Below are 27,015 nucleotides of genomic sequence, written 5' to 3'. Positions count from 1 at the left end.
ATGAAGGAATATCACGAAAAAAATGGTGTTGTGGATATGATCATTAAAAATGATGAAGAAGAAAAGAAAGAGGCTAAGGATATAAATAGCTTATATGATATAATGAAAAACATAAATAATAATCATAATAATAATAATAATAATAATAATAATATTTTTAATTGTGAAGATTATGTTTTAAAAGAATTATATCCCTTAATAAAGAACGTTATAGATGATAATAAAAATATTTGTTCTTATTATAATAAAGAATTTATTTTGAAAAGATGGTGTTTCAAATTTTTATATACATTAATATATAAAATTAAGGATAATAATTTGTTTGTTGATATATTTAATATATGTTCAAAATTAATAATAAGAGAGAATGAGATGAATTGTGTGAGTTGTATTAAAATAATAAATTTAATTATTGAAGAAAATAAAAGTAATTTGAATATATTTGATATACATACTTATATAAATGTAATATGTCTATCTATATTGAATAATTTTTATAAAAAAATTATTTATAAAGTGAAGAAAGGAAACTATCTGAAATCATCAATTAGTATATATAAGAAAAGAACAAGAAAAAAACAAAATAAAAAAAATATTAATAATATAAATAATATGAATAATATGAATAATATGAATAATATAAATAATAATATAATTAATTTTGAAAAAGAAAAATGTAACAGATATATTTTAAATAGTAACTATTCTATCAATGTAATTAAAGAAATAATTTCATCTGTTCTTTTTATAATACGTATAAATCCGAATCTTTTAAATAATGTTAGAAAATACTTAAATATATTATGTAAAATATTATCTATAATTAATATATACGATTTTAAACTTGAAGCCTCCTTTTTTATTGAGACCATTGTTGAAGCGAATAATTATCATTCACATAATAAAAATAATACAAGTCAAAAGAATAATAAATCCAATCTGCATATTATTAAAAATATTTTTTATTATCAATATATAAACAAGTGTGTTTCATCAGAAAATACAAAGGATAGTAAGACTAGCCATTTAATGATACCTTCAAAAATAGACAACAATAAATGTTCTAATTTTATATGTGATAATAAAAGGGGTGAATCTCATAAGAATCATAAGTTTCATCTTGATGGCTATGATAATGCATATGTGTTAAGCAAATTAGAATGTTTTAATAATAATGTGAATGATTGTATTTGTTGGGAGTTAAAAGATATTAATAGACAAGACCATGATAAGAATGATAATATGAATGATAATATGAATGATAATATGAATGATAATATGAATGACAATATGAATGACCATATTTATGATCATCAAAATAATTCAAACGATTTAAATAATAATTCATATAGTAACAAAATATTTTATAATAATAATTTTTTAAATTATGAGAAATATAAATCATATGATCTTAAAAATATTATAAATATAATATGTTGTGAAAAAAAAAAATTTTGTAAACACATTAATTATGATATGTATGACATTGATATAAAGAAACATATGGATTTATTAAATTTACAGAATAGTCTTATTTATATGATTTGTTTTTTATTAATTGAAGATAAAAAAAAAAATGAATATTGTCATTATAAAGAGTTTTTAATAAAAAAAGTTATTAATCTTTTAATAAATAATAAGCATGATAATATTGATAAGAAAAAAGAATTTATTGAGAATATCCGTTTATTTTTACATAACATTTTTGATGAGCAAATGAAATATTATATTTCATTTTTTTTAAATCCGTTTATATATAATAAAAGGAACTATATATATATAAATAAACAAAGTTTATTAAATATAGATATATTTTCTTTAATTCATGATATGATATTATATTATAAAAATAAAAATGTTTGGAATTATCATACAATTAATGTATGCATAAGTAATTTTGTAGATGTATTTATGAATAAAAAAACTAATATATATATTCAAAATATTTGTATAAATATGTTTGTATATATAATTAATATATTATTTATGATAAAGAAGAGGAGTGGAAACTTCTTCTCCTTATATTTTTATATATTCAATATTTTGATGAATAAGTGTGAGTCTTTAAAAGAAGAAATTTATAATAACATATATAAACGCATAAAAGGGTTAAAAAGAATAAGAAATATGAACAAAAATAAGAAGAAGAAGAAAAAAAATAAAAATAAAAATAAAAAAAAAAATAAAAATAAAAATAAAAATACATATTATTATAATAATCATAGAAAAAGCATAATGTTTAATAATTATTATAGTGATAATACTTATGATACTAATCGATATATAAAACAGAATAAAATAAAAAAAATACATAAAAATGAGCATACTATTTTTAGTAATAATATGAAGTATTTATGTCTAACACATGAGGAAAATTTTGGTTATTCAAAAGATATTTTAAATTTAAAAAAAAATCATAAAAAGTATATAAACAATAATAATATTTTATATATTGTTAAAAAGAGAAATTATAAAAAAATATATCATAAAATTAATAGGTATTATATGTATAATATCTATCATATGTTAATAGAATATAAATATATTTTATATGCTCTTCAGGTGTGCATTAAATATAATATATTTTATATTTATATATATTTTAATCAAGATATTATAAAGAATAATACCTCGAATGATTCATTACAAGAAGGAGATGATATAAAAAATTATGTTTCAAGAAATGATAATACGACTAAAAAGCAAAGAAATGATGAAAATAAAAATGATCCTTTTAATAATACAAATTATAAATTTAATGTTAAAAAGATGTTGAAGAGAACTAAAAAGAATTCTAAAGAGTCTCATAATACATGTAATATTACAAGAGTAAAGAATAAAAATAATAATATACATAAAACAATTAAGAAGGCAAGAAATAGTAAGGAAAATAATATAAATACAAATCTTCAATTAATTAATAAAAATATAAATAAAAATAATAAAACTAATACAATTGATACGCTAAATAGTTCAAGTGTAGGTCTGAATTCTTATTTTCAAAATTATGAAATCAAAAATAATAATTCACAAGGTAATGAACAAATAGATGTAGCATTAAACAAATCTGAAAATCCATTTTATATTTCTAATAATATATCTATTGATGGCTATAACTCTTTATATCAAAAAGAAAAATTAAATATACAAAAAGAGAGTATCAAAAAATTGGATAATCTACATATTGATAAGGAAGAATATGTTTTTAATAATAATAAGAATGAAACAAATAATATAAATAAAAATGTATGTTATAAAAAAGATTTTAAGGATCAAAAGGAAGATATATATAAACCATATAACTTTTTTAATAATAGTAATAATTTTTTTATTAATAATAATTTTGTTATAAACGATTTAAATTATTATGTAAATTATTATAATCAGAAAAACGATGAAAAATTAAATAATATTATAAATTCTAATAATCTAAATAATACACACTCTTCAAACATATTACCTTTCTTCCTTCATTGTGATAATATTGATCCTTTTGATGATAAAGACAAAATTTTTGATACAAAAAAAAAGAAAATAAATAATGATATAAATATATATAATCATGACAAAAGAGATGAAAATAAAATAATGAAAGGAATTATATCTGATGTAAGTAATTGTAATAATATGAATGTAAATAATTCTGAAGATATATCTATTAATCCTAATGAAAATAATATTAATAAAAAATTTTTAAATGATATGAATAGTAATATTTCAATGATGCATAAATTATATGGTGAATTAGATCTACATAATGATAATAAAAATATTGAAGAAGAAAAAAAATGTATTAATGATGATGAATATTTTGAAGATATGTATAATATAAAAGATATCAATATAAATATTTCAAAGAAATTATTTCTCTTTTCTTATGATTTGAAAGATATATGGATAAAGAAAATATACAAAATGTTTTATAATATGATTATTTGTTTAATATTATATCATCAGTCTTTTTGTTATATAACAATGAATATTTTTAGAAAGAAATATTTTCAAGATGGAAAGAATGTTTGTTGTTCTAATGTAAATATATCTTATGGGACCAATAAAAATAATAATAATAATAATAAAAATAATGATGATAATAATGATAATAATAATGATAATAATGATAATAATAATAATTATAATATTTTTTATGTGAATCGTAATAAAAATATTAATATGCATAATAAACATAGTATACCATTTATTGAACCGAATGATGACAACTTAAAAATTAAAAAACAAAAGATCAAGACACAAATGAAAAGCAAATTATATGAATACTTTCATCATATTAAAGAAGAAGAAAAATTTTTATTTTATATGTGTGGAGATATAATTATATATCTAAGTCGAAATAATTTTTACGATTTTATAAATTATTCTATTGATGTTTTATACAAATTATTATTCCAGTATCCTCCAATTTTTTATATCTTTCATTTGCTAGTATCTTTAAAACATACCAGTGTTATATTTTCAAAGGTATGTTTAAATTATATAATAAAAAAATTTAAAAATTATTTACATATAAAAAATAAATTGAATCCACTACTTTATTATAATGATCATGTTAGAATAAAAATGGAAGAACATATATATAAAAATATTTTTAAATATAAATATATGTCTCCATATGAGTGCTTATTAAATACAAGTACTTTTTCTGAGGATACAACATGTAATATAATTGATTCAAATAATAACATAAAAGATTATGATAATATATTTTGTGCGAAAAAAAAACAATATTATGATGATACATATGAACTTGATGATGTAAATGTCTTACCACATTATAATGAGAAAAAAATAATGTTAACATATAATAATATTAAACATTTTTATTATAATAATAAAAAGACATATAAAAAAATTAATAGCAATAAAAGAATTTTATTAGCATTCTCAAAATATGCACACATATCAAAACATTATTTTTATAAAAAGAAATTGAAACAATGTAATATAAATATGAAACATAGAGACAAATATATGAAAATTAATAAGTTCAAAAAAAAATATGAACACCCACTTTTTTGTGGTAACTATTTTGATTTTTCTATTTTTGAAGAATATATTATTAAAAAAGAAATTAAACGAGAAAACGGAGAAGAACTTATATATCCATATAATGAATTACATAATCTTTATTTTGATAGATCATTTAATGAGGACAACTTGAAAGAACTAAAAATTAAAGATAATGAATATTTACATAAAAATGATAAATGGATGGATAACATGATGATTAATTTAAAAGAAATTAAAAAAAAAAGAAATAAAAATTTTTTCTTTCATGATTTATCAAAGCGTGATTTTTTGAAATCCAAAAATTTTGTCTTAAAGAAAAAAAAAAATATTCACATTAATGATTTATTTAATGATCAAGTATGTAGTTTAAATGTAGGTAATAATAAAAAAATAATAAATGATAATAAATTATCATACATAAAATTGAAGAAATATAAATTAACTCATTTTTGGTCAGATGATGAATATATAAGAAATAGAAATAATAATTTAGATAATTACTATAATAAGAAAAATAAATATATGTATCACACATTTTTTATGAATTATAATGATGTTCATGAAAATATGCTTTCATATAAGTCGAATTTATTTTATAATACTTATAATATATATTGGTCATATAACCAATTAAATATTAGAATGATTTATTTTTTTTTAAATTACATAAAATTTTATCAATATGAAAATATTAATGTTTTGAAAGAGCTAGATATTATAGGTAAAATATGTTTAGATTTGATATTAAAGGATTATAAGTGTATCGAATTAATTAATTTATTAAAACATCTATTTGAAACTATATGTTATATAAATGTTTCTATGGATTCAATGAAAAAGGAAAAAGAGATAAAAGAAGGTGAAAATCACAGAATGAAACAAAAAAATATATATGGTGAATATTATAATATAAATAATACAGAATATAAGAATAAAAATTCTGAACCTTCTGTATTAGTAGAAAATTATTTGAAAAATTCAAATGATAAGAAGATCCAAGATATAAATAATACTATTAAACATATCAACAGTGATGATATATCAAATTTGAATGATAATAATATTAATTGTGATAATTATAATAGTTTATATTATAGCAATAAAAATGTATACAGCAATATAAGCAATTCGTTCAATATTTATGGTATTAATGAAAATTTTGAACAAGAAAAATGTACTATTAAAAATGACAATTCTTTTGATACGAATAAAGAAAGTTATAACCCTAATATGTCTAATGAAAAAGATATTTATTCTTATAGTAGTAATAATAATGATGATAAAAATATATTATATATCAAAAAAAACCATATAATATATTATTTCTTAAAATGGTTTGAAAATATTCATTTTGAATTACCCAAAAAAGTGAGAACATTATTGTGTGAATTATGTTTGCAGTTGCCAATAAATTATTTTTTAAAAGATCATTTTAATATATATGTAAAATCTTTATTAGTTTGTTTAAAGTCCAAAAACCTGTACATTATAAGTGTTGCATTAAAATGTATCGAAAAAATTATGTGTGATACAAATAATAATAGTTTAAAGGGTATTATTTGTTCCTCCATATTTTTTGATAATAAAAATAAAAAGAAATCCTACATTTTTACAAAATTATTGAATTTGTTGAGAAAAAATGAGAAATACTATACATCACATGAATATGATTTTAATAAAATATATTATGAAAAAAAAAATAATTTAATACAATACTTTTATCATGATAATATAATATTTGAAAAGGAAATGAATTTATTTCCATATAATTTTATACATCCATATTATGAAATTATTTTGCCTGAACAAGCAAGGAAAAAAAAAAATATTTTACAAATAAATTCTGAACATGTTAATAATTTTTATAAAATTTTAAGAATATGTGAAAATTTTATTGGACAGCATGGAACTTTGAATAATAATTTTAAGGAAATGGATTATAAGAATTTTGGAGGATCTTTTATAAGGGTAGGCTTTTTATTAAAAAAGCAAACAATTATAAATAAAAGTAATAATGAAATTGAAGATAGAAAGAGAAAAAATATCACTGATAATTATAATCAATATGATGAGAATACAATAATAGTGGATGCAGAGGAAAAAAAAAAAACATGTGCTAATGAATACATAAAAGATAATAATAATAATAATAATAATAATAATAATTATAATTATAATTATAATTATAATAATTTAAATATAAATGGTTTGAATAATAACAATATTACTAATAACAATTTATATGAATTTTATAGTACATCTAGAGATGATAAACCTACCCTTAATGATAATCATTTTGAATATTCTATACAACACATGAACTTAGAAGAGACACTAAATTATTGTTATAAGATATTAAAACGTTTTATGAAGAATAATAAAAGTAAATATTTATATTATAATGACGATTATAAAATGAATATATTAAGAAATAATGGAGCTAGTTGTTTGATGAATAAAATGGTACATGAAAAGATATATAGTCAAATTAAAATAAAAAAGGCTTTACGAAATAAGAAGAATGTACCATGTATTTTTAATTTTAATAATTGTAATGTTTTAAAAAAGAGAAAATTTAATAATGATGAGATTAATAATACGAGACAAAATAAAAAATTAAAAGATAGCACAATGAATAATAATGATAATATTAATATTAATTATGATATGTATGATGAAGGTGCAGTTCATATAGAACATGAAAATATTATGGGGGAACAAAATTTTTGCGAAAAAGAAAGAAAAAGTAATGATCAACATAGTCATAATAATAATAATAATAATAATAATAATAATAATAATAATAAGGCTTATTATAAGAATAATAAAAATATATATAATATAGACAATTCAAATAATTATTATCAAAGTAATAAAATGTTTAATAAAAATAATAAACATAAATATTTCCATGCAAGTGATGTTTGCTTGGATTGTATTAAAACAGAACAAAGAATCCATTGTTATAGAATCGTTATTTCTATATTTATTTTTATTTTAAATCATTCAAAATGCATATCAGAATATTATAAATATATGATGAATGTGGGTTTAAGGAATGATGATTTTATAAAAAATCAAGGTGCTACTAGTAAAAAAAAACAAGAAAAGAAAAAACATTCTGTACATGTTGATATGAATAAAATGGATGAAAGGGACTTTTATGAGAAGGATCATAATAATTTGATTGAAAGTAAAAAGAATAAATTATTCATTGAAGAAGATTATCAAGATGATAATGGTAATAATTCAAAAGATGGAGAAAGCAATATAGGCTTAAATAATAAAATGGGAGATATTATAATATTCAGAAATAAAGAAAGGAGGAATAATAAATATATATATTCCTTTCAATCATGTTCATGTGAAAAATATATATATAAATATAACTGTCTATGTAATAACAATGAAATGGATAATATAAAAAAATTGATGTATTGCTTTCTAATTATGGTGATAGAAATTAATTATATATTAAATAAGGAGAACAAAGGATGTAAAAATGGTATAATGAGAAATAAAGATAGAGTAAATACATTAAATAATATAAGACATGATAATAACAAATTATTTGATGAAAAATCAAAAAATGTAAATTCTCATTATAGTATATGTAATGATACAAATTGGGCATATAAATTAAAATATTTAGTAAAAAATATTATTAGAAGAATATCTTTGATATTAGGAAATCGTTATATACTAATAAAAGATGTAAATTTAATATATATAAAAAATCATAACAATGAAATAGATGTATCGCAATTTATTTTATGCATGTGTAATATAATTGAATACGATCCAATGTGTATACAAATGAGTGTGGAGGGTTTAAATATAATTGAAAAAGTTATAAAAAGTGTATTAAAAGTGCAAGCTGTAAATATTAAAAATTGTTTGAGATCTGGATTTTTTTGTGATATATGTGAATGTATATTAAATATATGTCGAAATAATAAAATGAAGAAGAAGATTTTTGGCTTATTATTATTTATAAGAGTATTAAGAATTATTCCACCATATTGGATAGAATATAATATATATGAGATGATAGATACTTTATTAAATTGTTATGAGAAGAGTAATATATTAATATATGATAAAATAATTCCACGTCTTATTGAAGAATGTTTTTGTTTATTATTATCATCTTTATTTATTGGATATGTTGGAGATATGAATATATATATTTTAAAAAGCATGATGCAAAACTATGACAATATATATTCGATGGATGAAGAGGAACATATAGATGTTACTAAGGATAAAAATATTTGTAATATTGAGAATAAAAATTCTTATGATAAATATAATATATGTGTAAAAAAAATGGAAGAGCATAAATTATTAATGTATGTAAAAAATAAAATAATTAGAAATATAAAAGATCAAAGTGATTTATTAAATATGCATGTGCAAAAAAGAGAGTTAAATAAAAATAATAATATGTATGAGATGTGTGGCTACAAAAAGATTTATTTAAAGGGTTCAAATTTTTGGTATAAAAATGATGAAATATATACATGGAATATTTTAACTGGTAAAGAAAAAAATAGAAGAAATAAAAAAGAGATATTAAAAATGAATAGGTTGTTATATAATATATTAAATATGTGTATTAAGAGTTTATATAAAGACAACAACAATAATAATAATATTAATATGAATGGTGATAATATTAATTATTTTAATAGAGTATTTATAAAAAAGTGCTTTTTTATAATATCCAAAATATTAGGAACTAATATTAATGATTTAATTTTAATGAATAATGATATATATGGAATGAAAAATAAATTATCCTTAGAAACATTATTATTTAAATATTTTTGTATATCTAATTTTATAAAATGTTCTTTAAAATTAAAAATATCTTATTTAGATTATTTATGTTTTTTTTTAAATGAAAAGCCAAGTATTAAATTTGATGAGAATATTATTAGTAACATAATAGTTATTGTTCTTAATATTATTGAGCATATTGAAAAGAAGGATCAGAAAAAATATAAATATACTTATAATATTTCAATGAATAATAATAAAAGTATAAATAATAATATGAATTCATATATACAATGTGAAAAGACAAATAATTATGCTTATAATAGTATATATATAGATTTAATATATGATAAAGAAGAAAATGTAGATTATACTTATATGAAGAAAAACAAAAAAAATATATATCATTATAATATTAATGAAAAAAATGATAAATCACGTTTTTATAATAAGGATGATAACGATTATATAAAAAATGAGGACCTATTTGTAGGTTCTCGCGTTCCTGTTCAAGATAATAATAATAATAATAGTAATAATAATAATGTATTATCAGATAAGATCAGAAAATATAATTATAATAATGGAGATGAAAAAAATATTGCATGCAAGGATATAATTTCATCTTTTAAAAATAAGGATGAGCAAAATGTTGTTGCTATGGATTTTAAAAATGATGAAAAAGAAAAGAAGGATGATAGAAATGGTGTGAATAATTTTAAAGATGATAAAAAAACAAATAAGTTGTCTAATTCGTATTATTCGATATATTTTGATAATAAGCTGTTGGATAGTACGAGGAATATTAATTGTGAAGAGATAATAAATAAAAATAAAAGTAAGGATATGTCACAAATGAAAATAACAGATATGTTTTCAAACCATAAGAATAAAACTGACGACAATAATGAAAAGATGTCGATGAATATGCTTGCTCAAAGTTATCCTGTAATTAATAAGAGGAAATATAAAAGTAGTACTTCATTAAATAATAAGCGTGGAAGGAAGGCAAAAAATAAAAATAATAATAATAATAGTGATAATAATGATGATAATAATAATAATGATGATAATAATAATAATGATGATGTTGTAGAGAAAGACATAAAAAGAAGGAGAGGAAATATTACGACAAATGATAAAGATAGAAATATTATTAATGAGGATAAAGATAATTATTCTAAGAATGATTACAATACAAGAAAATTAAATATTTCTAGAGCGTCAACAGAAGGAGGATATAAAAAAAAATCTTTCTTTAGAAATGCAATAAATAAAATTACTAATTATTTTCATTATAATTTAAAAGACAAATTAAATATTAAAAATGACGATGATGTAAATGTAAATGTAAATGAAAATATAAATGAAAATATAAATGTAGGGATAGAAAATAATTCGGACCTATCCTTATTAAATAATAATAACCCTAATAATGATAAAAATGTTTCTTATAAAAATTATGGTATTAATAAAAAGGTTGGAATTGATATATCTGATAATAAAATTAATAATGTAGATAATGTAAATGATCAGAATGATAATAAAAAGAAATACAATAACAAATATATGAATGAAATGAAAGGTTTAAATAATCATAATAATTTTAAGGAAAGCCAGAAAAAAATAGAAAATAATTATGATGACAGAATGAAAGATAATGTGAACGAAGAAAGTTACAATGATGATTATCAAGATGATAATTGTAAAAAAAAAAAGTTTAATGATGATGTAGATGAAGAAGAGAATGAATTAATAGTGGAGAAAGAAAAAAATGATGATGAAGAAGAAGAACATATTGTTATTGAATTTTTTTTATATTTTATGAACTTGATAAAAATATCTTTTCAACATCCATTATATAGAGATCATTTATTATCAATAAATATAAAAATAAATAAAAAGAGTGTATCATTATATTATAGATGTATTGAAGTGTTATTGAATTTTTTATTTAGCACAGATAGTGGGTTATGTAGTAAAGCTGAAGAAACGTTGAATAATATAATACATATACATGAAAAGGATAAAGAAATAATAATAAAGCCTCAAGAGAGTATGAAAATATTAAAACGTTATGATGATAATATTTATAGATTAATCAAACGAGGTAATAGAAATAATAAAAAGGATGACTTGAGAAAAAGCGTTCCAACATATAATGTTACAGGTAAGGAATATGACATGTGTGATAAGATAGACATGTGTGATAAGATAGACATGTGTGATAAGAATGACATGTGTGATAAGAATGACATATATAATAAGAATGACATATTTAATAAGAATGACAGATATGATTTGTATGACAAATATGATTTGTGTGGTATCACCAATAATAATAATAATAATAACAGTATATATAAAACAAACATAAGTCATAAATTTATTATTAAAAAGAAAAATAATATATCCATAGATAAAGGAATTATAAAAAATTCTCATAAAAATTTTAATAATAAAAGTATTAATATATATAAAAACAATATGAATACTACAAAATTAAATAAGAAGGATTTAAAAATATATTTAAAAGGATTGTTATGTAATTTATCTTATGTTTTAAAAAATAAATCACATATATTAAAAAGTAATTATATTATTGGACTAAGTAAAATATATTGCTTATTTCCAGATTTGTTTTCTTCTTTTTTAATTGAAGGGTTTATAAAATATATAAAATTATTTTATGAGCGTATTGATGATAATCCGATGTGTTATAAAAATATGGAGCACATCATAATTATATTTAATACATTTTTTGTCATTCCTAAATTATCATATGATCAATTTAAAGAAATCATTCATTTGTTATTAAGTCTATATGAAAAAGACAAGAAAGGGTATTTCAATAACAGAATTTGTGGCATAAACAATTATAATCATTTTTTAAATAATATATGGAGTGAAGAAAAGAAGATAAAAGAGAAAGATAATATTATTATAAAAGATATAACACTTGCAAATATGACAGCGTTAGAGAATTCTTTTCTTGAAAAAGGTTGTAAGTCAAATACAAAACAGTCTTTAATTACAAGTTATTTTGATATTGATAGAAAGGTTAGTATGAATATAAAAGATGAAGAAATGAATAAGAAGAATAATATAAATATTAATAAGAAAGAGAAAAATATTTTAGATACTGTTGATATGTGTTATAATAATGAAAAGGATATATATGAGAATAATATAAATGGTTTGATAAGAAGAAGAAAAGAAGAAAAAGATATTCTTGAGTATTATATATGTCCTAATAATAATAGTTTATGTTTAAATAATTTATATATATATAGTTTAAATTTATTATGTTGTAAAAATTATGAGCATTGTTATAAATATTTTCTATATCATCGTAATAATGAAAATATCTTTTCTTTATTTATATCATTATTAAATAATAAGAAAATGATAGATCTAAGAAAATATGTCTGTAAAAAGTCGCATTCATTGATAAATATTCTATTAAGATATATATCAGAAATGGCTAGTAATAATATATATTTTTTTTATAATATATTTAGTATATATATAATTAGTGTGCATGATGAGGATATGCGAGATATAATAGGTTATGACTACAATAAGTTTAAAGATTATATAAATAAAAAGTTTAATGATAATAGGAATAATGAAAATAATGTGTATAATTTGTGTGGAGGGTTATATTTACCTATGAATGAAAATATGGAGGTGAATACAACAAACAAAACAAATGATAATAAAAAGAAAAAGGAAGATAATATAAATATAAATGTAAATGAAAATATAAATGTAAATGAAAATATAAATGTAAATGAAAATATAAATGAAAATATAAATGTAAATATAAATAATAATTTACATAATAATTATAAAAAAGATATTTCTTATAATAATGTTGTTGTTTCCCCTATTAGTAAGATCCCCTTTTTAAATAATCTAAGTAATGTAATAAATATCTTACATACGTTAATAAAATACAATTCTTCATTTATTTTTTTAAATTTTTATGAAGAAAGAATTAAAAAAAATAAAATATGTCTCATTGAAATTTTGTATATATGTATTTGTTTTATGATAACTGAATATATCAACCTGAAAAATAAAAACTTTTTATATTTTGTGAATGACCAGATGTGTAAAAGGTGTGTTAAGATATTTATAATATTTTTTCATTATTCAAAAGATTTAATTCTACATCTAAGAAGCAAAATTGTAAATGGCAATGATAATATAAATATTACTAATGGGGACATAAAAAATATGAATACGTTTCCTTTTAATATTAAAAATGAGAAAGAATCTATTTTTGAAGATAATAAGAATAATGATGAAAATATAAAAAATAAAATGATATTTGATAATATGGAATATAATAAAAATTTGTTTTATTTTAGAACGAATATATTTATTATATTTAATTTTATATTATGTGTAGAAAAAAAAAGTATTAGTTATTCTTATTTAGAACGATTTTTTAAAAAGCATGCTATAAAAAGTTTGTTATATCGAGAAAAGAGATATATATTTTTTAAATTAATAGAAATATTACGTATTTTTAATTTGTCTGCATTTGATAGATTTTATGAAACATCTCTATCATTTTTAATTATACCTTTATTGAAGGAATATGTTGAATCAAGCGCTGGTTCACACTATATGAATCTGAGAAAAAAAAAAATAAGTGATAAAATACGTGATAAGATGAGTGGATTGAATAATAAACATTTTGATGAAACAAATTTTTGTGATGATATAAATAAGATGAATAATAGTAATGTTTTCATGTTTTTGAGCACTAAATTATTTTCTCATGCAACAATAAATTGTAGTGTAAGCATAAATATGGAGAGACGTATGAGTTGTAGGAGTGACATGTCCAGTACTACAAATGAATATAATAATATAGGAGGTAGCATTTTAAATGGTATAAAAGATAAATCAAATAATAATAATAATATTATTAATAATAATAATAATATTATTAATAATAATAACAATGTTGTAAGAATATATCAAACTAATGATTCTTTTAATTATAAAGATATGAACTACAGACGAAGTTTTAATAACGATAAGAAGAGTATATATACAAATAATTATAATAATAAAATATATGGACCTATAAGAAATTTATTAAATTGTAGTTTCATACACAATATAAATGATATTAGTAGTGGTTTTAATAATAATATAAAGAGTTCTTATTGTTTATTTTATTTATATTATTATAAAGACAAGAATCATTTTAAGACATATCCGATGTATAATAATAAATATAATAGTTTATTTTTATATATAGAAGAAATAATGTATGTCTTAAAATCTATATTGAATTATAAACCTAACTATAATGATATAGTTGTAAGGAAAAAATTAATTATTTGTAATATATTTATTGATATAATAAAAAAGGTTAAAAGTGAAAGGTATAGACATTTGATATTTAAATATATTGAAAGAGAGAATAATAAATATATATTATATCGTGTAGGAGATATTAAAAAATTATGTATAAAGAATATAATAAATATATATAAATATAATAGTAATATTTTACTAAGTATATTATATAATATATTAATAGATTCAGACGATAAGGAATATATAAAACTAGCAAGTTACAACATGAAAGAAATATTCAAAATGATTATAAAAAAAAAAAAAAATAATAATAATAATAATATGTTGAGAAAAAAATATATGTGCATAAATTTTATAAGAAAATATTATATGAGTTATATATATCATGATAATTATATATTAAAAGATACAATATATAACACAAATAATTATAATAATAATAATAAAAATAATTATATTAATTATAGTGATGGTTCTATTTTTAATCATCTACACCTTTTTAATAATAAAAAAAATGTAATTGCTCATGCAGATGTAGTAAAAAATTATAAAAATATCTTTATTAATTGTATTAAGAAAGAAAAAAATATAAATAAAAAAATAGACATGATAAAAATTATATTTAAATATAAATATGAGTTTTTTAATTTTTATCCTTATATTATAAATATTATATTTAATGTTCTAAAGAGTAAAAAATATTTTATATGTGATGATAAAATAAATAAGTATAGTTCAAATAAAAGAATAAATTTTTTTATAAAATGTTTGAATAGTATTATTGACTTTATAAAATTCAATATGCTGGTTAATTCTGTAAATTATTTATTCTCAATAAAAGATGATAATATAATTTTAAAAAAAAATATAGCATGTTGTGATAATAATGAAGAGGAATTAATCCTAATGGGTTCATCAACAACAGAGGAAATTAAATACAATCATATATATAATAAATTATGTGACAAAAAAAAAGAAATAAAGGATGATACTGGTTATTATGATATATATAATGGTGTATGTAATGATGATAATAATATGAATGAAGAAAAGAAGACTATTCATAATAATAAAGATATTTTTGATATAAAAAATGAAGGAAACCAAAATGAAAGAAATATTAAAAATTTTGAATCAGGTAGTAAGAATAATACAACAAATTCTTATGACAAAAATTATAATGTGATGATAGATTTAAAAAAGAAAATATTAAACTATTATATGATAAACATAAAAAAAAAATATAATAATAATAATAATAATAAAAAAAGTGGTGACTATTTTTTAATATCTATTTTTAATATATTAAAAAAATATGATAATATATATGTAGATTATGATTTGATAAGTATATTATTTAATTTTATTATATGTAGTCTAATAAAACATTCGATTGAATTTTCAACATATGGTGGAACAAATAAATGTATTTCTATTCTTATAAACTTATTAAAAGCAAATGTAAATATAAACGTTAAATATATGAATATATATGGTGTGTTAGCATGTATATTATTTCCTTCTGAGTTTATAAAAAATAATAATTTAAAAAAAAAAAAGCATGAAAAAAAAAAGAATAAATATTGTATCAAACAAAATATAGATATTTTAAAAAATAAAGGTGATTCAAGTGAACATCTAAATAAAGAAAAAGAAAAAAATAAAATGGATACTAATAAAAATATTAATATTATTAATAAGAAAGATAATATATATAATTTTTATAATACTACATGTTTGAAAAAATCATACATGAGGAATAAAAATTTATATAGAAAGAGTAACATATATGATAGCAATATATTTATGTTGAATGATTATAGTAATAGATCATGTTTTGAATATATAAATATTTATAATTTAAATGTTATTAAATGTATAAATAAAATATTATACATATTAATTTTATATGAGAGTAAAGAAAATATTTGTAAAAATTTACATATGATAACTTGTATATTCTTTTTATTAATAAATATTAAAAGTAATAATAAAAAAAAAGAAAATGGTTTTGTCTTTAGTTTATTAAGTCATATGATATTAAGGCATCATTTTTTTGTGTCTAATGTAGATAATTTATTGAGTAATATAATAAAAAGAAAAAATAATATAAATAAAAATATAAATGAAAATATAAATGATAATAATATATGCAGTTATATATATGATGAGGATAAAGAAAATGTAGATGTGAATAACAAAATAATAGATTTACATAACATGTTAATTATTTTATGTATTAAAGGAATGAAAGACTATAAAAAAGAAGGAAAAAAACAAAAAAAAAATATAATATATTGTAATGAGAATATAATGTTTACTATAAAATTAGAAACAAGTGTATCTATATTAGAGTTGTTACTTTATTTGTTTAATAAAAATGAATGTGTTTATAGAGATGTAGTTGTATATGTTTTATTAAAATTTATTAAGAGATTAGAGAAGCTAGCAAAATATTATTTATCATACAGGTCAAAAAGAAAAAGACATAACAACATTGATAATAATATGAATTATTATATTTATGTTCTTAAGAAATTATTACTTTTAATCAATACAAATATATATCTTGTTAGTAGAGAATATATATTAAAATTTTTCAATATACTACAAAATATTATAAAAACAGAAGGAATAAAGAAAAGACATTATAATTTTTATTTATTCATATTAAATATATTTGAATGTCATATAGTGAAAGATAATTATATAAATATAGTAAATTGTCATTATAAAAGCATTTTATGTAATGAAGAAAAGTTATATAATTCTTTATTATATATATATAAAGAATTCAAAAGTAAGAATGCAATAAAGAGTTGTAAAAAAGTAATTCAATTATTTGATAGAATTAAAATGAGTGGATATGTATATGAAAATTATATTAAATATATAAATAGAAATTATAATAACAAACAATATTATTTACTAGATAGTTATAATAATTATAAAAAATCTTCAAATTATATTTTTTGTATGGATAGATTAATATATAAAAAGAAAAGAAGAACATTGCGCAAAATATTGAGAGAAATGAAAAAGAAATATTATTTAAATGCATTTATAAAGAAAGATATAATAATTAAAAAATCTGGTTATTATAAAATATTTAATATAAATATGTTAGATAAAGAGAATAAAAATTTTAAGAACAACGTTGATATATATAATAGTAGAGCTAAGAAAGATACTATTACAAGTCTAGATACAGATGATAGTTTGAGAAAATGTATGCATGAAAAAAAAAAAAAAAAAAATTGTCAACATATAAATAAAAAGGATTATAAAGACGTGGAATCAAAATTGTATGACAATAATAATGATAATGTGAAAAATATAAAATATGTGAAAGATTTACAAAATATTTACAACTATCATCATGTAAATCATCATGTAAACCATCATGTAAACCATCATGATAATTCCAAACAAAATAATCATACCTTGAAACATAATTCATCTTGTTTTCATATAAGAAATGAAAATTTTAATAAAAATTATTTCAATAAAATATTAAAAAAAGAAAGTAAAATAAAAGGAATTAAAAAGTGTATGAATACATTTGAATACCTTTATGAAAAAAATATTATGGAATCTTGTTTATATGAAGAATTATTTCTTGTTAGTAATGAAGAAAAGATAAAATTAAAAAGGTATTCATATCCATATATATGTCAAAATAATACATGTGATATTAAAAATATAGTTCTAACATGTGAAGAGAAAGCCGAAATATTAAAAGGATTAATTGTATTTGATTATATGAATGATTATTGTTGTTATATAAAATATTATGATATTTTATTAAGTTTTCTTAAAGAAGAAAGAAAAAAAATAATAATAAAAAAAAATAATATAGAAAATGTAATGAATAAAACAATACATATTTTATTACCAAATATTTTAAGAGGAATATTTTCATTGTTTCCATCTATTCAATATACATGCACACAAATATTTAAAAAATATTTTGTATGTAATAATTTATTGGGATGTATACATTTCTTATTTAATAATGAATATTATAAATATATTATAGATAAATATTTTATATCTTTATGGATCAACGTTTTATTTTCATTTTTTAAAAAAAATATTGATGTGTATGTATCACTACAAAATAAAATGCAGGGATTAATCCCACATGTATGTCACAATAAAAATGGAAAAAATAAAAAATTAAATACAAATAAATATACAAATGAATCATCAAAAATATATGAACTTAACCTTTATATGAACAATCATTGGGCATATTCCAAATATGTGAAGAGAAAAAAATTGATTCCTTCTAATTATGAGATAAAAAAATACAATTTAAAATTTTTTTTGTGGAAAATGAAATTAAAAAAATATTGTATGGAACAGAAAATATTTATCAATAAATGTAAAGAAAAATTTGGAAAATCCAAATATATGTTTAAATCATTATTAAACATAATATATTCATATAAAAAATATTGTAGATATGTATGGATAGAATTATTTCCTGAGCTTGTTTACTCTTTGAATAACGAGGAAATGAAAATATTGAATATGTCTTTAATAGGATTTATAAATAATTATATACAAATATATGATACATATAAGTTGAAAAAGTGTAATATGGTTAGAAAATACGATTTTTTGAAAGACACACCTTTTAAGACAAATTCGTTTGATACATATGATAGATATGATACATATGAAACATGTGATACATATGATATATATGATAGATATAATTCTTATAATTCTTATAATTCATTTCAAAATGATAACAATATAAATATATTAGAAACAGTGCTAACTAGTATTCTAAAAATTAATAAGTTTATTTTTATACCTTATGAAATTATTTTTTATTGTTCCAAAAATTTGGGGACATATCAAATTTCTAGATATATATTGCAAGCATGGTTATACAATATTTTAAGAAAAGAAAAAATTATTAATAAGAATAAAAAAATGATACAACAAAGTAATAATGATAACAATAAAAAGAAGAGGAACAGTATATGGATACAAAATGAGGGAGACATAAATATAAACCATGATAATAATTTTAAACAACTTGTTAATTTTCTTATAGATATTAATAATGATTTGAATTCATATGATAATATATATGCATTAAGAAAATATTATATTAAAAATATACAACTAGACAAATTAATATTGAATAATCATCTTAATATTCATTCTAAAAATGAATGTTTATATCTTAGTCATTTTATTAATTCACAAAATATGAAATTAACTAGAGAAGAAATTAATATATGTAAAGAAAGTTGGATTGATAATTTAAAATATTTTAATAAAACATCTTGTATACAAAATTATATGAATATTAATAATATAAATGAAAATATCAATAACTGTTATATGATTCAAAATTATTTTAATAATAAATCATATACACAAAATAAAAGTGATGATATTTTTAATTGTAGTTATAAATATGCAAGAAATAATTACTTGAATAATTTAAATGATATATATAATTTAATAAATGATAATATATATTATTTGGATAGTCATAATATAAAAAAAAAACAAAACCAAAATATAAACAATAATAATAAAAATAATGATAATATTTGTAGTAATAATAATAATATTTGTAGTAATATTTCTAGTCATGGTAATCATTATAATAACTGTGGAAATACAAAAAATCAGAAAATAAAAAAATCAATTCATGATTATTTTAAAAGTACAAACAATTCAAATATAATAGATAATTCCTATAAAATGAATGAAAAAAGAAACCTCTTTGATAATAATAATAATTATTATAATAATAATACCCACTTGAATCACACAAATAAAATACATGATCTATCTTCTTTAAATAAAATTAACGACAAATCTGAAAAAACTTTTGTGGAAAAACCTAATTCAGAACATGCAATCATAAATAATATAATAAACAAGCTGTATCAAAAAGATTCTAATTTATTAGATTATATGTATGATAAAGATAATAATACGATGACACAAACAAATTTTAAAGACAAAATATTTTTTGAGAAGAATCAAAAATATTCTGTACATATGTGTGATACAAATAAGAACACATTTTTAAATAATAATTTTAAGTTTGATATTAGAAAAAAACAAATTAACAGCATGCTCGAAATTATAAATAATGGTATGCATAACCTAGTTTATAATGTAAATGATTTATTAAGTTCTAATAAATATGATTCATTGGATCTATTATTTTTACATTCACAAATATTTGAACAAGCTCATAGAAGTATAGAGATAATAAGGGATGATGTTGTTATTGAAGAAAAAAATGTGAGAAAAAAAGAGAAGGAAACAAAATTATTAAACTTATTAGATAATTTGTGTAATATATGTAAAAAGCAGGAAGGTCTTTTTTTTTATGACAATGATATACATAATTTAAAATACGTAGAAATGTGGAAAAATACATTTTTAAAAATATATCAAATGATATCAAATAATGAAATAGAAAGGAATAAAATCAATCAAAATTTTAATTATAATGATAATTGTGATAATCCATATTTTTATCATCCACGCCTTATTAACAATTCCTATGTTAATACATGTGATCATTTTACTCATTATGAATATTTAGAAAATGATAAAACATATATCCTAATAAATTTAATAAAAAACATGCGAGAAAAAAACCAACTGTCATACAATTATTTTGATAAAATATATGAAAGCTTTGTAAATTATAATAATAAAAAATTGTGTACGAAAAATAATTATATATATAACCTTGAGATAATAAAAATGAATTTAAGAAAATTAATAAATGGTAACAACTGTGCAGATATAATATTAAACAATGGTCAAATTAATAATGTGAATTATAATATTGCTGAGAAATTATTAGATAGATATAGTACTATGTGTGATGAAGTCGAATTATTAAATGATAAAAAAAATAACAACAAAAAAGAGAAGAAAGTAAAAATATCACAGGAAGATAACTATTTCTATATTACAAATATGGAACGTGAATATTTTAATATATGTATTAATTTAAAAAAATTTAAAAAAAATAAATTCCTTCTCAAAGTTATAAAAAAAATTAAGTGTTATATAAATTCATTAAATATAATCAACAATTTTAATTTTGATACTTTACCTATGGTTGGTTATGAGAAATTTAGAAGTGAATTTTTTTATATAAAAGGAAAAATATTATCTAATCTTAAACAAATCATTATATTTTTATATAAAAATAATTTTATAGAAATGAATCATAAAAATACTCATAATGCATGTACAGGTCAATGTATTCATAAGGATCTTATATATCATCAAAAGGATTATTTAAATATAAAAAGGGATGTATTTACAAAAGAAAATATTAATTCAAATATGAATATAATTAATAACATTTCTTATAATGTAGAAAAATATGAACCCTCGAAAAATCATATGATAGACAATATTAAGACTGAGGTAGGTAATAATAATATTAGACCCGCGAAAAAAAAAGAGAAGCTTCACAATATTGATATAATGGTAGACGAACAGAATAATGATACTAATGTTAAAAAAAAAAGAAGGTATAATAAGAAAATTTCTATTAACAAAGAAATGAACAATGTGCAGGATAATATTGTATTACCAAATATAAATAATAGTACAGATAAAGAAAATAATATGAAACAGAATAATAATAATAATAATAATAATTTAAATAACAATAATATTGAAACACCTAATGTTGAGAATAATAAATGTTGTTACATGATTGGTGGTGATAATTGTAAAAATACTGAAAAAAAGAATGTTAAGAAAGAAAGAAAAAAAAAAATAGAAATGAAATTAAATTCTGATTATTCATGTAATTGTAATATGAAACAAATGAAACATTTTGATAGTGATTTGATTGAAGAATGTTTCCTTTCATCATTAAAAATTTATCCTTTAGAAAATAATTCATGGGTTATATGGGGAGATTATTGTAATAAATTATTCAAAGAAAGTCAAAATACTTCATTTTGCTTAAGTTCGATAATTTGTTATTTAATTTATTCAAGTTTAAATATTAATAAAGGTTATTATTATATGAGTAACGTATTGCATATGTTAAATTATGATACAAAAGATAATAGTATATTTCAAGTTTTTAATAAATATAATGAAAGTATATGTCCAAATATATGGCTCTTTTATTATCCCTTTTTAATAAACAATATTAACGTAAATAAAAAGAACTATTTATATTTCCATAAAATTTTTTATATATTAATGCGAAATTTTCCGCAAGATATTTTTTATGATTTTAGAACAATTTATATTTATAGGAAAAAGAAATTATATCAATTAAATGAAATAAAAAATAAAAGAGATAATAATGGGGATAAGTCTCTTTATGACACTTGTCATGATATTCTCAAAAGTAAAAATGGAATTAAATTTAAAAACGAAGAAGATAATAATAATATAAATAATAGCATATTACAGTTGAACGAAAAAAATTCTGAACATGTTCAGAATATTTCTAGCATGTACAATTTAGAAATTGGCTGTAAAGAAAAAATGGCTAGCTCCGTAAAAATTAATTTGAACAAAGAAAAAGATAAAGACAATGTTTTGTTAGCCCTTGATAATATAAATAATAATAATAATAATGATAGTAATAGTAATAGTAATATTAATAGTAATAGTAATAAGAATAATATTTGTGATTATAAAAATGATGAAGATAATAATGGTTGTGCTTCTTATCAAACTAGCAATGATATAAAAAATAATAAATATACTTATCAATTTTCCGATATATATATAGATGGTTTTGATCAATTAATAAGTGTATTTAAAAATAAATATTCTGATGTTTTCTTTTCATTAGATTACATGTGTAATAAAATATTAAATTATAATAAATTCGAAGCTTTTGAAGAAACGTACCATTTTATAAATAAACTATTTCATAATTGTATGGACATTGGCATTTCCGAAATACATATAAACGAAATTATGCACAATGTAATGAACAATGTAATGAACAATGTTTTGTATAAACGATATAAGAAAAAATTGAAAAAGAATAAAAATATGCATAATAGGAAATATAAAAATGTTGTTAAAAATATGAATATGTTTTGGAAAGAATTTAAAAAGGATATAAAATTTTTAAAAAAAAATGGATGTATTGAAAAATTGAACACAACAAAGATGAAAAATAAAAAAAATTATATACAAAATAAAGATATTGATAATATTAGTGTTATAAATGAATATTCAAAAAATATATTATCAATGGATGATAATTCACGTTTTATGTTATCATATTTTATATCCTTTTTAAAAAAGTGGAAATATATGTTATCTATATATTTATCAGAATTAATTGAAACACAATATTTAGAAGATTGTTCTTATACCTTATGTGATGCATTGCATAAATTTGATATTCCTATTGAATTGCCAAAACAGAGATTGAAATATATTGGAGAATATTTAAATTATCATTATAATTTAAATACATTTTCTCCTTCCAAAATTATTAAGGTAAATTCTTCAGTGACATATAATATGTCAAATAATTATATTTTAAAAAAAGTTAGTTTTTTAACAAGCGATGGAAATATTTATTATTATACACAACAACCACGCAATTATGTAAGGAATAAATCTGAGCATAAATTTATGTTATTCCAAGTTTTATTAAATAATATATTCTTTAATTATTCACAAACGAAGAAGAGGGGCTTATCTTTTAAAATAAATTTTAATACACAAATACATCCATCTATTATATTAAAGGAACAACCCAAGGATGATATTACCCTACATCAAATTTATAGTGAATATATTTCTGTTATGAAAAATGAAAAATATTCTATGGATAATATAATGTTGCATCATCGAAATATGGTTCAAAGTTCTCTTCACAAGTTATTATTAAAAGAAATAGAAAATAAATTAAAATGTGAAGAAAAGAATATGCATATGTCTATTAATGATGGTATGCAACTCAAAAATGATATTACATGTTTTACAAGAAGGGAAGATCAAGACATACATACACACAACAACAACAATATCAATAATAATGACAATAATAATGACAATAATAATGACAATAATAATGACAATAATAATAATAATAGTAAGGGCGAATATAATACGTTGTTGAAAATGCTCCCGTGTCAAAACGATTTAGTAGGTGAGACAAAAACCTCCAACAGAGAAAATCTTAATATGAATGTTAATAGTCCATCAAATAATAAAATACATATATCAAATTTTGAATATTATTGTTCTTTAACATATGAAGAATTAATAAAATATTTTTGCAATGAAGAATGGTTTTATAAAATTTTGAGAAAATGTGAAAAAAAAAGCTTAAGAAAAAGTTTTAACACAATATGCAAAATGATACCAAATGATATTTTGAAAAATTACTTTTTTTCTATACATAATAATATAGAAAATTATAGCATTTTCCATGATCAATTTGTGAAAAATTATTCTATATTGTGCATGTTGAATTATGTATTTTTTCAACTTAATACTAATTTAGAGAATATAGTTATATCCAAATGTTCAGGCAGATCAGCGTATTTTGAAGGAAGAGCATTATATAAAGATTTTAGCATGAAAAAAGATATAAATAGGAAAAAATTAGCATTCAGATTAACAAGAAATATAAAAGAATTTATTGGATATCAAGGATTACATGGAAGTTTTCCTTTATGTTTTTATTCATCCATTATGGCTATTAAAAAGAAAAAAATGGAAATAAAAAACTTTCTGAATCTAGCTATTTCGGATGATTTTTTTGCCTTACATGTTCAGAAAAAAAATAGAAATTTCATGGAAAAAAATAAAGGTAGAATTAAATATAAATATATACACCAAAATAGAGATAAAAAAGAAAATGATAATGAAATGAATAAAGAAATATTAATAAATGAATATATAAAGTGTTTACATATTGATGATATAGAAAAACGAAATATATTAAAAAATGCTGAAAATTATGTTAGTACAATATTTGGTCGTGTGCAATTTTTATATAAAAATAAATTAGAAAAAAGGAAAGCTGATAATAAATTAAAATCAAATGAAAAGTCCAACATAAATGTGTACGAATATTTTTCGGATTTACAAGACATTACATCGTTATCAGAAATGTCATCTGACAATAATAATGAATATTTAAATTATGATGAAGTTGATAAGAAGAGGGTTCAAAACGGTGGAACACGTGAATATAAAAGGAAGAAAAAAGATAATATTGTGCAACAACAAACAGTAAAAGAGGAAAAAGAAGTAAATGAAAATATGGACAATTTGCAAGATATACATATAAGAGATATGAGTGAAGAAAATAATAAAATAAAAGAATGTACCAATAATATTACCAATGAGGTTGTAGTAATAAATTCGTTTAATAATAATAATAATAATAATGATAGAATTAACCAAATGATTGATATGCCAAAAAATATAGAAGGAATAAAAGAAATAAAGCATGGAGAAAATAATTCTTGTAATAATAAAGGAAAAAGGAAGTATAAGAAAAATATAACTATTGCATATAATGATGTGGAACTTAAGAATGTTCATCAGTTATTAGAACAGAAGGCATTAGAAAATATAAGAAATCAAAAAAAGAATGGAAAATGCACTATTGAACATGCAAAAAATGAAGAAGCAATAGAAAATGACGAAAACAGTTATAATAAATATAAGTATGTAAAAAATTATGAAAATAATAAATATAACGATGAAGAAAAAAATATGAAATATAAGAAGATAACAAATATATCAGTAGATGATATAAATAAATCTGTAGTTGATCTTATGGAAATGTCTATGAATAAGAAGAATTTAAAAAATGCAAAAAGAACATGGTTTCCATGGTTTTAA

General features: G+C 18.8%; 1 protein-coding gene across 1 annotated transcript; it reads left to right on the top strand.

Moving 5' to 3' along the window:
- On the top strand, window positions 1-27,015 carry PADL01_1302600 (conserved Plasmodium protein, unknown function; the record flags this gene model as incomplete). The annotated part of the gene is made up of 1 exon (XM_028683549.1): window positions 1-27,015. One exon carries the CDS (start codon window positions 1-3, stop codon window positions 27,013-27,015), a length of 27,015 nt encoding a protein of 9,004 aa, XP_028539716.1.

This window comes from Plasmodium sp. gorilla clade G2 (genome assembly GCF_900097015.1).
Source record: "Plasmodium sp. gorilla clade G2 genome assembly, chromosome: 13".
Lineage (NCBI taxonomy): Eukaryota > Apicomplexa > Aconoidasida > Haemosporida > Plasmodiidae > Plasmodium > Plasmodium adleri (nom. inval.).
Note: the sequence above shows the minus strand (reverse complement) of the source record. Positions and strands in the feature narration are given on the sequence as shown.